Source organism: Tachysurus vachellii, chromosome 3 (assembly GCF_030014155.1).
Source record: "Tachysurus vachellii isolate PV-2020 chromosome 3, HZAU_Pvac_v1, whole genome shotgun sequence".
Taxonomy (NCBI): domain Eukaryota; kingdom Metazoa; phylum Chordata; class Actinopteri; order Siluriformes; family Bagridae; genus Tachysurus; species Tachysurus vachellii.
In genome coordinates, this window is record NC_083462.1 from 31,942,085 (window position 1) to 31,957,689 (window position 15,605).

The 15,605-nt window shown below is 42.1% G+C and overlaps 1 protein-coding gene across 1 annotated transcript; it reads left to right on the forward strand.

The window, feature by feature from the left end:
• Positions 1-1,424: 1,424 nt before the first annotated feature.
• Positions 1,425-15,451, forward strand: sgcb (sarcoglycan, beta (dystrophin-associated glycoprotein)). Its single transcript, XM_060866795.1, has 6 exons — positions 1,425-1,512; positions 6,431-6,640; positions 11,942-12,127; positions 12,684-12,875; positions 13,789-13,920; positions 14,119-15,451. The coding sequence occupies exons 1-6, from the start codon at positions 1,498-1,500 to the stop codon at positions 14,320-14,322; spliced, it is 939 nt and encodes a 312-aa protein (XP_060722778.1). The 5' UTR covers positions 1,425-1,497; the 3' UTR covers positions 14,323-15,451.
• The last annotated feature ends 154 nt before the right edge of the window (positions 15,452-15,605 follow it).

Here is a 15,605-nt window from a genome sequence, read left to right on the forward strand (position 1 = left end):
TGAGCATTATTATTATTGTTGTTGTTGTTTTTGTTGTTATTATTATTATTATTATTATAGCTTTTTTTTTATTCTAGTTTTTGGGGTCTCACAAAAAAGGCAGAATTTGAGTCTTACACTCACTGCATTGCTGTATATGTAAGCTGGGTGTAAGTGGCCAGTGAATGTATATACAAGAAATCAAAAATACAGCCATATGAAAAAAAAATCTAAATTATGAATTTATCATATACTTGCAATAAACAAAATGGAACAAACTACCATTTTGGTACAAAACATTTTATATGATACCTTATGCAAAAATCCTTTAGGTACACTTTCTCTCTCTCACTCATTTTTTACCGCTTATCCGAACTACCTCGGGTCACGGGGAGCCTGTGCCCCCGTGACCTGACGTAATCTCAGGCGTCATCGGGCATCAAGGCAGGATACACCCTGGACGGAGTGCCAACCCATCGCAGGGCACACACACACTCTCATTCACTCACGCAATCACACACTACGGACAATTTTCCAGAGATGCCAATCAACCTACCATGCATGTCTTTGGACCGGGGGAGGAAACCGGAGTACCCGGAGGAAACCCCCGAGGCACGGGGAGAACATGCAAACTCCACACACAAGGCGGAGGCGGGAATCGAACCCCCAACCCTGGAGGTGTGAGGCGAACGTGCTAACCACTAAGACACCGTGCTCCCCTCCTTTATGTACACTATATTCAGAATTCCAGAATTCCATCCCAAAGATGTTCAGTGGGGTTGAAACAGAGTCAGTGCTCTGTGCCGGACACTCGAGTTCTTCTACTCCAAAAAACAAAAACATACTACACAATCACGTGCCTGCAACAAGTTTGGTGAAGGTCCACGTATGGGTGTGATGGTCAGGGGTCCAAATATTTATGCCAATAGATCATAGATTACAGCCCTGACTCTGATTCAACCCTGAGCACCATTGGAATGAACTGACTGCAGTGCACCACATACCCAACATCAGTGTCTAATCTCACCATTGAATGATCACAAATTCCCAAGGACACACTTCTTCATTCATTATTAACAGAAAATGAGAACTAAATCTGGAATGCAATGTTCAACAAGAAGATGTAGATGTGATTGTCAAGTGTCCACTAACTTTTGGCCATATAGTGTAAATAACCCTCTATAAGCCTCAGGATAAACATGTTGGCTTTGCTATATTGGGGTTTCCCATTTCTGGAAAGCCCAGTACAGGCTCATAAGAACCAGCCTCTTATGTCACAGACCAAACCATTCAAAACGTGCCTAAAATGTATCTAACAGTCTGATTTATGAGGATGACCCTATCTTATATGGAGCCCTTAGTATATTACTATGTGTGAAGTTTTAAATATTATAGCTGTTGTAGTACAATTGCTATAATTTTTGTAATTTAGTGGTCGGTTCCCCCTGCGTTTACCCAGTGGAACATTCCAGTGTGTGCTCGGCTCTGACAGACCCAGGACAGTGAGGGAGGGTCAACATGGCGTCCGAGCAGGTCTGTTTATAAAGCGTAATAACCTGCTTTATCACATTCATCCTTTAGCTTTTAAACGTTGAATGATTATCTGTAGGTGTAAAAATGTAGTGAAGCAGAAGAAGTACCTTTAAGCGTTTGCGGTTTTCTGTATAATTCGTGTTCGTATCGTTTATGGGGAAATATACTTATTTCATAAACGGTGTCTATATTTAGGTATTTTCCGTCGACTGGTGGATCTGTTTCTTCCCGAATACAAAGTGTATAATCTTATCAGGTATTGTCTAGAAGGCAGAAACGGTGCGGTGTTTATTTTTAGTCCGACCGTTACTCGGTTGTCTGTTTGCAGAGAGACAGAGTGGCGCGTGCAGCATTCCTGTGTGGCTCTGATGGACAGACAGATAGACAGACAGATAGATAGACAGACAGGCAGGCAGATAGATAGACAGGCAGATAGACAGACAGGCAGACAGATAGATAGATAGACAGACAGATAGATAGACAGGCAGGCAGACAGATAGATAGACAGGCAGACAGATAGATAGATAGACAGGCAGGCAGATAGATAGACAGGCAGATAGATAGACAGACAGGCAGACAGATAGATAGACAGGCAGATAGATAGACAGACAGACAGATAGATAGATAGACAGGCAGATAGATAGATAGACAGGCAGACAGATAGATAGATAGACAGGCAGACAGATAGATAGACAGACAGGCAGACAGATAGATAGACAGGCAGGCAGATAGATAGATAGACAGGCAGACAGATAGATAGACAGACAGGCAGACAGATAGATAGACAGGCAGGCAGATAGATAGATAGACAGGCAGGCAGATAGATAGACAGGCAGACAGACAGGCAGACAGATAGATAGACAGACAGGCAGACAGACAGATAGATAGATAGACAGGCAGACAGATAGATAGACAGACAGACAGATACATAGACAGACAGGCAGACAGATAGACAGACAGGCAGACAGATAGATAGATAGACAGGCAGACAGATAGATAGATAGACAGGCAGGCAGATAGATAGATAGACAGGCAGGCAGATAGATAGATAGACAGGCAGGCAGATAGATAGACAGGCAGACGGATACATAGACAGACAGGCAGACAGATAGACAGACAGGCAGACAGATAGATAGACAGACAGGCAGACAGACAGATAGATAGATAGACAGGCAGACAGATAGATAGATAGACAGGCAGACAGATAGATAGACAGGCAGACAGATAGATAGACAGGCAGATAGATAGACAGGCAGACAGATAGATAGATAGACAGGCAGACATAGATAGACAGACAGGCAGACATAGATAGACAGACAGGCAGACAGATAGATATAAAGACAGACAGGCAGACAGATAGATAGACAGGCAGGCAGATAGATAGACAGGCAGGCAGGCAGATAGATAGATAGACAGGCAGATAGATAGATAGACAGGCATAGATAGATAGATGACACATACCGATAGATAGATAGAAAGAAAGCAAGAACTTTAGTGTCATTGCATGATACAGGTACACAGCAACGAAATGCAGTTTCTCATCTAACAGAAGTGCAAAGAATAGCAATTGTGCAAATAGACACGTGCAGATAAATATGTAAACATATGTACAGCATGTAATATATATAAATATATATATGTTAACATATGTACAACCTCTAATATATATTATGTTATATATATTATGTAATATATATGGGGGGCATGGAGGCTTAGTGGTTAGCACGTTCGCCTCACACCTCCAGGGTTGGGGGTTCGAAAAATTGTCCGTAGTGTGTGATTGTGTGAGTGAATGAGAGTGTGTGTGTGTGCCCTGTGATGGGTTGGCACTCCATCCAGGGTGTATCCTGCCTTGATGCCCGATGACGCCTGAGATAGGCACAGGCTCCCCGTGACCCGAGGTAGTTCAGATAAGCGGTAGAAGATGAGTGAATGAATGAATATATATATGTAAACATATGTACAACAGCAGTGCATAGATGTGTGGACATTGTTGAAAAGTACAAGTAAAATGGTATGATTACATACGCCCATTTTCGACAGTCCCAATTAATTCACTCCGATTCTGAAAGTACTGTTACTTTATGGTCCCTAAGCATTACAGTGTGATTCAAACTTTGGTTTACATGCATAACGTATATATCGGAATGAGTCTGCCGCCACGTTCACACCACTTCACTGTGCAAAGGAATTATTTAAAACCGGTTTAGAAAGCTGTCGCATTTGGTCACATGGATAATTACTGGATTGTTTCAAATGTCACCACCATCTTTCGCTGTAGGAATGGTATTAGCCAGTATTGAAAATCCCTTGTTTTGCCAGACTTAATGCCTGCAGTTCGGCCGAAAGGGTTCATATCTGTATCAGATCAGATAATCATTTTCCTTGAGTCAGTATAAGTGTTTACCACATGCCTTTTATTCAGGAATGGCTTCTGTCTTGCCAGTCTACCATAAAGAACCTGACTGATGTGGTATTTCTGATATGGTTGTATTTCTGGCAGGTTCTCTGATCACTGCAGAGGTCTTCTGAATCTTAAGCCATTGGGCAACATCCCTGACCAAAGGGCCTTCTAGCCTGGTTACTGAATTCTGACTTCATGGCTTGTTTTGTTTTGGTCTGATGTGTACTGTGAATTGTGGGACTTCATGCACACAAGTGTGTGCCTTTCTAAATCATGTCCAGTGTGTCCTAAGTGGACTCTAGTCACGTTCAAGAGACATCTCGTGATAATCAACGAAGTAAGGATGTGTCTCGGGTCAATTTAGATTGAGGTTTTTCTTCTTTAGCCATTTTGATGTTGATTTGCTGGAGTGTGCTGGCCAATCCTGGAGCACCTTGACCTCCTTTGCTTTCAGGAACTTTGATGTGGAGGCTGAAGTATGAGAAGGAGCGCCATCCTGCTGAAGAATTTGCCCTCTCCTGTGGTATGTATTGGGCAGCAAGAATGTCTTGATACCTCAGGCTGTTGATGTTGCCATCCACTCTGAGGATCTCTCACACGCCCCCATACTGAATATAACCCCAAACCCTGATTTTTCCTTCACCAAACTTGACTGTTTTCTGTGTGAATCTTGGGTCCATGCGGGTTCCAATAGGTCTTCTGCAGTATTTGTGAAGGTTGGGATGCAGTTCAATAGATGATTCATCGGAAAAATCAACCTTCTGCCACTTTTCCACAGTCCATCCTTCCTGCAAGCTGTGGGCCTTGGCTAAAGCAACACGATTTTTTAGTTGTCTTCTGTTTAATGCTGGTTTCTGGTGACCAGTTGTTATATACAGCACTGTGCAAAAGTTTTAGGCAGGTGTGAAAAAATGCTGTAAACAAAGAATGCTTTCAGAAATATAAATAATGAGTGTTTATTTCTGTCAATTTACAAAATGCAAAGTGAGCAAACAAAAGCTTTTGCCTTCAGACCAGCATGAAGCGATGGCACAACCCCCACAGAGCCCTGATCTCAACATCATCGAGTGTGTCTGTGATTACATGAAGAGACAGAAGGATGTGAGAAAGCCGACATCCACAGAAGATCTGTAGTTAGTTCTCCGAGATGTTTGGAACAACCTACCAGCCGAGTTCCTTCAAAAACTGTGTGCAAGCGTACCTAGAAGAATTGCTGCTGTTTTGAAGACAAAGGGAGGTCACACCAAATATTGATGTGATTTAGATTTTTCTTTTGTTTATTCACTACATTTTGTTCATTTATGAAAATAAATGTTTAACACTTCCATTTTTTGAAAGCATTCTTTGTTTACAGCATTTTTTCACACCTGCCTAAAACTTTTGCACAGTTCTGTAGCTCAGCTGGCCCTGTACTGTCGAACCAACAAACGGTCCTCTCGAACAGTTGTCTTACGGGGTCTACCTGACCTGGGCCTGTCATGAACTTCGGTTTCTTCAGATCTTTTTCTTATCCTCTCCACTTGACGTTTAGATACATTAAAGCTGTAGCAGGAGACTTGGTCTTCAGGCTCTTAATGATCAGCACTTTGGTCTGTGGTTGAATCTTTGACATGCTGTCAGAGGTCAGGATGCATTTGAAATGAAGGTTGGATGTGCTGGGGTTCTTCTTCTACACACCTGGATATGTGTTAATTACAGTATTCCTCACAGGTGACGCTCTAATCTGTGATTTGGTTGAATCCTTTAGAGATGTGACAAGACTTTTGTCTAAGCAAAGTCTGACCTTTCTGTCCTAATTAAATAATAAAAGTCAAGGCATGATAAGATTTTATTTTAGTAAAATAAGCGTAATCTAGAGGCCTTTGCCATTCATATGAGCAACTTCTGATTCCAAATGATCAACTAGAAGTCAAGTTATTATTTGTTGTTCCTACAACTTGGATAGGCGACAAGACTTCGTAGGTTTGATGGTCAAGTGTCTAGATACTTTTAGCCATGTAGTGCATTTTAAATTGTTAATTATCATTATTCATTCATTCATTCATTCATTTTCTACCGCTTATCCGAACTACCTCGGGTCACGGGGAGCCTGTGCCTATCTCAGGCGTCATCGGGCATCAAGGCAGGATACACCCTGGACGGAGTGCCAACCCATCACAGGGCACACACACACACACACACACTCTCATTCACTCACACAATCACACACTACGGACAATTTTCCAGAGATGCCAATCAACCTACCATGCATGTCTTTGGACCGGGGGAGGAAACCGGAGAACCCGGAGGAAACCTCCGGGAGGTGGGAATCGAACCCCCAACCCTGGAGGTGTGAGGCGAACGTGCTAACCACTAAGCCACCGTGACCCCCTTAATTGTCATTATTTGTTCTAAAATGATAGAAAATAGTAAAACCCTCCTATTAAAAGTTGTGTCCAAACATTTGAGTGTTAGAGTAAGTGTATAAGCATGTAATATACATAAAGCTACTGTCCTCTTTTTCCCTCCCTATAGGAGAGCTCAAATGGTCCGGTGAAGAAGTCAATGCGTGAGAAGGCTATTGAGAGAAGGGCCGTTAGTAAGGAACACAACAGTAACTTCAAGGCTGGATACGTGCCCATAGAGGAAGAGAGACTGCACAAGACAGGGCTGAGGGGTCGAAAAGGCAACATTGCCGTGTGCATCATCGTCTTGCTCTTCCTGCTTGCACTCATCAACCTTATTGTGAGTGAATCTGATGAGGAGGCTTGTGTTTTCTTTTGTGTTGATTTCCGAATGTTCGTGTTACTGTCCCTTTTACACTTTTCACGTCCTTACTTTCCAATCACGAGGTAGTGATCACCATCATGCAGATACAGCTCAAGAGCCTCAGTTAATGTTTACATCAGTGCATCATAATGAGGGAAAAACGTGCTGTCTGAACTGTCATTCACGAGAGTCTAAAGCAGGGGTCGGGAACCCGCGGCTCCGGAGCCGCAAGTGGCTCTTTCATCCCCCTGCTGCGGCTCCCTGTAGATTTGGAAAATAAATATATAATTTAAATTTATTTTATTTTAGTTAGCTAGTTTTAAAAAAAAAATAAATTCTAAGATTATGCTCTTGTAACATTAAAATAAACCGTGTTTAATTTTTTTGTCGCTCAAAATATGTGTCATATTTTGTTTTTCTCAAAATCAGCTTTCCTCCGAGGTGGACAAAATACATAAGTCTCTATGTGCGAACACCTGAGAGACAGATTCCAAGGGACCGTCTGCAAAGTGCAAAACCCGAAAAGAGAATACAAAAAACAGTCAATAACTTCACTGTAATACACACTGTGTACTGTCACCAGCTCACACACACCACTGTAATACACTGTACTGTCACCAGCTCACACACATCACTGTAATACACTGTGTACTGTCACCAGCTCACACACACCACTGTAATACACTGTACTGTCACCAGCTCACACACATCACTGTAATACACTGTACTGTCACCAGCTCACACATCACTGTAATACACTGTACTGTCACCAGCTCACACATCACTGTAATACACTGTACTGTCACCAGCTCACACACATCACTGTAATACACTGTACTGTCACCAGCTCACACACATCACTGTAATACACTGTACTGTCACCAGCTCACACACATCACTGTAATACACTGTACTGTCACCAGCTCACACACCACTGTAATACACTGTACTGTCACCAGCTCACACACATCACTGTAATACACTGTACTGTCACCAGCTCACACACATCACTGTAATACACTGTACTGTCACCAGCTCACACACATCACTGTAATACACTGTACTGTCAACAGCTCACACATCACTGTAATACACTGTACTGTCACCAGCTCACACACATCACTGTAATACACTGTACTGTCACCAGCTCACACACATCACTGTAATACACACTGTACTGTCACCAGCTCACACACATCACTGTAATACACTGTACTGTCACCAGCTCACACACATCACTGTAATACACTGTACTGTCACCAGCTCACACACATCACTGTAATACACTGTACTGTCACCAGCTCACACACATCACTGTAATACACTGTACTGTCACCAGCTCACACACATCACTGTAATACACTGTACTGTCACCAGCTCACACACATCACTGTAATACACTGTACTGTCACCAGCTCACACACATCACTGTAATACACTGTACTGTCACCAGCTCACACATCACTGTAATACACTGTACTGTCACCAGCTCACACACATCACTGTAATACACTGTACTGTCACCAGCTCACACACATCACTGTAATACACTGTACTGTCACCAGCTCACACATCACTGTAATACACTGTACTGTCACCAGCTCACACACATCACTGTAATACACTGTACTGTCACCAGCTCACACACATCACTGTAATACACTGTACTGTCACCAGCTCACACACATCACTGTAATACACTGTACTGTCACCAGCTCACACACATCACTGTAATACACTGTACTGTCACCAGCTCACACATCACTGTAATACACTGTACTGTCACCAGCTCACACACATCACTGTAATACACTGTACTGTCACCAGCTCACACACATCACTGTAATACACTGTACTGTCACCAGCTCACACACATCACTGTAATACACTGTACTGTCACCAGCTCACACACATCACTGTAATACACTGTACTGTCACCAGCTCACACACATCACTGTAATACACTGTACTGTCACCAGCTCACACACATCACTGTAATACATTGTACTGTCACCAGCTCACACACATCACTGTAATACACTGTACTGTCACCAGACACATCACTGTAATACACTGTACTGTCACCAGCTCACACATCACTGTAATACACTGTACTGTCACCAGCTCACACACATCACTGTAATACACTGTACTGTCACCAGCTCACACACATCACTGTAATACACTGTACTGTCACCAGCTCACACACATCACTGTAATACACTGTACTGTCACCAGCTCACACATCACTGTAATACACTGTACTGTCACCAGCTCACACACATCACTGTAATACACTGTACTGTCACCAGCTCACACATCACTGTAATACACTGTACTGTCACCAGCTCACACACATCACTGTAATACACTGTACTGTCACCAGCTCACACATCACTGTAATACACTGTACTGTCACCAGCTCACACACATCACTGTAATACACTGTACTGTCACCAGCTCACACACATCACTGTAATACACTGTACTGTCACCAGCTCACACACATCACTGTAATACACTGTACTGTCACCAGCTCACACATCACTGTAATACACTGTACTGTCACCAGCTCACACATCACTGTAATACACTGTACTGTCACCAGCTCACACATCACTGTAATACACTGTACTGTCACCAGCTCACACACATCACTGTAATACACTGTACTGTCACCAGCTCACACATCACTGTAATACACTGTACTGTCACCAGCTCACACACATCACTGTAATACACTGTACTGTCACCAGCTCACACATCACTGTAATACACTGTACTGTCACCAGCTCACACACATCACTGTAATACACTGTACTGTCACCAGCTCACACACATCACTGTAATACACTGTACTGTCACCAGCTCACACACATCACTGTAATACACTGTACTGTCACCAGCTCACACACATCACTGTAATACACTGTACTGTCACCAGCTCACACATCACTGTAATACACTGTACTGTCACCAGCTCACACACATCACTGTAATACACTGTACTGTCACCAGCTCACACACATCACTGTAATACACTGTACTGTCACCAGCTCACACATCACTGTAATACACTGTACTGTCACCAGCTCACACATCACTGTAATACACTGTACTGTCACCAGCTCACACACATCACTGTAATACACTGTACTGTCACCAGCTCACACACATCACTGTAATACACTGTACTGTCACCAGCTCACACATCACTGTAATACACTGTACTGTCACCAGCTCACACATCACTGTAATACACTGTACTGTCACCAGCTCACACATCACTGTAATACACTGTACTGTCACCAGCTCACACATCACTGTAATACACTGTACTGTCACCAGCTCACACATCACTGTAATACACTGTACTGTCACCAGCTCACACATCACTGTAATACACTGTACTGTCACCAGCTCACACACATCACTGTAATACACTGTACTGTCACCAGCTCACACATCACTGTAATACACTGTACTGTCACCAGCTCACACATCACTGTAATACACTGTACTGTCACCAGCTCACACACATCACTGTAATACACTGTACTGTCACCAGCTCACACACGTCACTGTAATACACTGTACTGTCACCAGCTCACACATCACTGTAATACACTGTACTGTCACCAGCTCACACACATCACTGTAATACACTGTACTGTCACCAGCTCACACACATCACTGTAATACACTGTACTGTCACCAGCTCACACATCACTGTAATACACTGTACTGTCACCAGCTCACACACATCACTGTAATACACTGTACTGTCACCAGCTCACACATCACTGTAATACACTGTACTGTCACCAGCTCACACACATCACTGTAATACACTGTACTGTCACCAGCTCACACACATCACTGTAATACACTGTACTGTCACCAGCTCACACACATCACTGTAATACTGTGTACTGTCACCAGCTCACACACATCACTGTAATACACTGTACTGTCACCAGCTCACACACATCACTGTAATACACTGTACTGTCACCAGCTCACACACATCACTGTAATACACTGTACTGTCACCAGCTCACACATCACTGTAATACACTGTACTGTCACCAGCTCACACACATCACTGTAATACACTGTACTGTCACCAGCTCACACACATCACTGTAATACACTGTACTGTCACCAGCTCACACACATCACTGTAATACACTGTACTGTCACCAGCTCACACACATCACTGTAATACACTGTACTGTCACCAGCTCACACATCACTGTAATACACTGTACTGTCACCAGCTCACACATCACTGTAATACACTGTACTGTCACCAGCTCACACACATCACTGTAATACACTGTACTGTCACCAGCTCACACATCACTGTAATACACTGTACTGTCACCAGCTCACACATCACTGATGTCCTGATAGTTATACTACAACACTTATTTGGGAGAAATGTCTTTTTTGTATAATTTTTATAAAGTCATTGACTGTTTTTTAGTTTTCGCTTTTCGGGTTTTTGTACTTTGCAGACGGTCCCTTGGAACCTGTCTCTCAGTCGTCTGCACATAGAGACTTATGTATTTTGTCCAACGTGGAGGAAAGCAGATTTTGAGGAAAATTGGGTTGTAGCTGCGTCTCTACATTACTACTATAAAATGTGTAGTAACAACGTTTAGCTCAGGAGTTATTGACTCGGGAAACTCCAAACTGTGAATATGTGACCAACTTTACTTAAGTGTTAAAATTTTGACGTCATGAATACGAAGAGGACTCAATTAGACATTGAACATTTTATTTGAAAGTAACCTTCAACCCGGCGTCTTTTTTGTTAAGGTCAGTTCAAACTGTTCAAAATATTTTTGTTTGCTTGCAGAAATAAAATTTCGTTTACTCGGTAGCAGTTCATTGATTTAATAAATGCAACACGCTACAGTTTTTTCTATACTTTCCATAAAGGTAAAAAACGAAATATGCAGTGTTATCTTCATTTTAGATGTCAAATGGGTTTTGTGGCTCCCTGTGTTTTTTTTTTCTGTGGGAAACGGTCCAAATGGCTCTTGGAGTGTTTGAGGTTGCCGACCCCTGGTCTAAAGAGTTTAGATTTTAGTTATCAGCACAATTTTATATAAAGTCAGGATGAGATTTGCAGTTACTGAAACACACACAGACACACAAGACCGTCTGAAACCAGCAACCATGATTGACTGATTAAATAATGGTACGAATGTGGAGGTGTTCTTGATGAAGTTTTATTGGACCCCTTTGTGCTTTCTTACTATGCGTCAGATAACACTGGTGATCTGGACGGTTATTCGGATCGGCCCTAACGGCTGCGACAGTATGGAGTTCCATGAGAGCGGCCTACTGCGCTTTAAGCAGAAAGCTGACATGGGGGTGGTTCACCCACTGCACAAGAGCACTGTGGGAGGGAGGAAGGACCAGGACCTTGTCATCACTGGCAACAACAACCCAGTAAGTGTGGATACGATTTCTATAGATTAGTCTTTGAACCTTATCGTCACTGAAGAAGAGACAGGAGTCAGAGCTAGAGGTAGACGAGTTGAAGATGTTGAGGTTCTCTTTGGGAGTGACAAGATTGGACAGGATTAGGAACGAGTACATCAGAGGGACAGCTCATGTTGGACGTTTGGGGGACAAAGTTAGGGAGGACAGATTAAGATGGTTTGGACATGTTCAGAGGAGGGAGAGTGAGTATATTGGTAGGAGAATGTTGGACATGGAGCTGCCAGGCAGGAGGCAAAGAGGAAGGCCAAAGAGGAGGTATATGGATGTAATTAATGAGGATTTGAAGCTAGTGGGTGCAAGTGTTGAGGATGCAGAAGATAGGGATAGGTGGAGAGAGATGATTCGCTGTGGCGACCCCTGAAGGGAAAAGCCGAAAGAAGAAGAAGAAGAGTCTTTGAACCTTATCGAGTCAGATGTAGCTTCTGATACTGTTGAAAACTAGCACAGGAATCTCACTGCATATCACTTTTTGCTTTTTCGTGTGAATCTGTGGATGCTTTAGGTGGTGTTTCAACAAGGCAACACCAGGCTAAGCGTTGAAAAAGACAAAACGTCTATCACCAGTGACCTGGGTGTTTCTTTTACTGACCCACGCACACAAACCACCTTCTTCAGCACAGACTTTGATAACCACGAGTTCCACTTACCCAAACAGGTCAATGTGCTCAACGTAAAGAAAGCCTCCACTGAAAGGGTGAGTGTTATATCTCATTACAATACAAATATAAATCGCAATCTTCTTTAGGTCCGTCCCAAATCGCACATTTATGTAATATTTCCAAACCTGTTTATAATAATAACAATAACATAATATATTATATATAGTCGCTGTCGGGCGGAAACCTCGTATGTCCAAATTTGTTCAATTTCATATTTGTTCACATATCGATGCTATTGGTCAGTCCCCACGTGGGTCTGTTATTTTTACAAGTTATTAACCAATCTAAAGTCTTGAAAATAGCTTGAGCGCAAATCTCATAACTCCATTGGACACTTCAACTGTCCACCTCTTCCTCACTCCGCGGGAGAGCTTCACGGCATATTTCTCCTTAATAAGAGTCGCAACGAATCAACACGTCTTCTGAGGTAAATGTCTTCAAAACACTGGGCTTAAAGAAAAAAAAATCTTGACCCCCGCTAGTTCTGGTGCTCGTCTGAGGACAGGAATTTAGCGCAAGACAATCCACTGCAACGCGGACTAAACCCTGTGCACTGCAGATAAGGTACAGCGTTTTTTTAATTTCCTGAAAAGTAACGGTTTTGGAGATACGAGGATTCCGCCCGACAGCGACAATATGTATATACATATAATATATAATAACAGTGAGTGGTTTGTTCACAATGAAAATTCCAACACAATTAAGCTGAAGCTCTTTTAGCTGAATGATCAAAAATCCTCACAGCCAAGCTCCAAAATCTAGTGGAACGCTTTTATTGACAAATGGAGCGCATTATAACAGCAAACACAGCAGGATTAAATCTGGGTGTATGGGTGCGATGGTCAGGGGTGCACATATTATCGGATATATAGTGTACAAGTTTATGGACACCATTTTGAGGAGCATTGGTGTGAAGGGAGTATTAAAGGTGAAAATGTGATTTTACAGATCACAAGCAACGCGTCGTCCGATCTGATGATCGGAGGTGACGGCAAGGCCATCATTCGTGGAAACGAGGGCGTCTTCATCATGGGCAAGACGGTTGAGTTCAAGATGGGTGGTGATATTGAACTGAAAGCCGTGAGTACTGTCTTCTGCTTCGTCTGTTTATCTGTCCTACAAGTGTTTCTGTGTTTTTTAAAGTTCAGGACTAGATTGAGGGGGTTTATGGGTGAATTAGTCTGATGACATAATCTTCAATAAAACATTAATCAATGCATGTCTGAATTCCAGGACCTTTTAGCCTCACCAGTTAATTTGTGTTTATACGCTACGCAGGAGAACAGCATTATTCTGAACGGCTCGGTGATGTTTAGTCCATCGCACATCCCTAACACCTCTCAAGGGGTTGTGTATTTCAACGAAGGCCTGGAGAGGTACAAGCTCTGTATGTGTGCAGATGGGACCCTGTTCAGAGTGCAAGTCAAATATCCTAACATGGGCTGCCAGACCACGGATAACCCCTGTGGAGCTGCGCACTGAGAGCGGGGGAATTCCACAAGACGCACACACACACACCCACCCACTGAAACGCACCTTCTGAGTACTGATAACACTTGTACAAGATAAAGTTCATGGAATATTTTATATAGAGATTGCTCTATAGCCACAGAGAGCAACATAAGTTACATAAAATCTAAATACACCCAAGATTTTGCTGTGTTTAAGTCCAGACCATACACACATTTATTTTATAATTACTCCTGAGTTTACAAACTTGGCCAAAGAGCCGCCGGTGATTTATCATTGATTCATCTTGCCATTTTTAGAGTTTGTAACGCTGATTGCTCTTAAGCATTGATGTTGGATGAGGATTTCTAGTTTAATGTTTTACTTAAAGGCAGTATTATCTTTTTATTTTTTTGGAATGTATAAGAAATTATCTCTCTGGATTATGGTATATGCTCCAACTGATAAAAACTCTTATGGAAACAGCAGCCTTGCGGGCCGTGACGTACTACACAGGGTGTCTGAGATATCTCTATATAGTTCTATGTCGGCAGCTGTATATAGCTCAGATATCCCAGATTCACTTTAAAACAAACCTCAGTTCACTTACTCAAGAAACCGAAATGTATTAAAAAGGGATGTTAAAAGGGACGATTTGTTCACCGTTGTGTTTTAACCCTGTACTCATAAGTCACTTAACCTGCTAAACTAAACTGCTGTTGCCGCCAGTCATACGCTTGATATATAGTAGAATGGCATTAAGATTTGCATCCGAGATGTCGTGCCCAATCAGGTTTACTGTATTCACAGTGCCATATGATTTTAAAAACATCGTGTGCTGCAAAAAAAAAAAAAAAAAGGGCATGGATGCACTTGAAGATACAATGAATTTTGTCAGTCATTTATGAATTTTTGTTTTGCGCTTTATATCATCTTTGCTAAGATGGAAATAGAAACCATGTGGTATTTGAGTTGTTTGATATTTCGTGCAATATAACACACAGTATTTTGTTTGGCTCTGAGGTTTTCATGTGTAATATTTATTCGAATTATTTCGTTTTCTTTCGAGGGTGCGTTTAAATGACGATTTGACGTTCATTAACTTGTGTTACATGCATACAAGCAGCTGCAGTTTAAAAGGGAAATAATTTTTCATTCAAATGTTTGCATTAAATAAATAAATTTGAGTATAAAAAAACTACTATGATGTGGTGGTTATTTACTTCGCTAATATGATTTTATGTGTTACGTTTACTTACTCTTTTTTTATTATTATTATTATCAAAATGCTTTGGTGGAGAAAAACCATAGTAAGT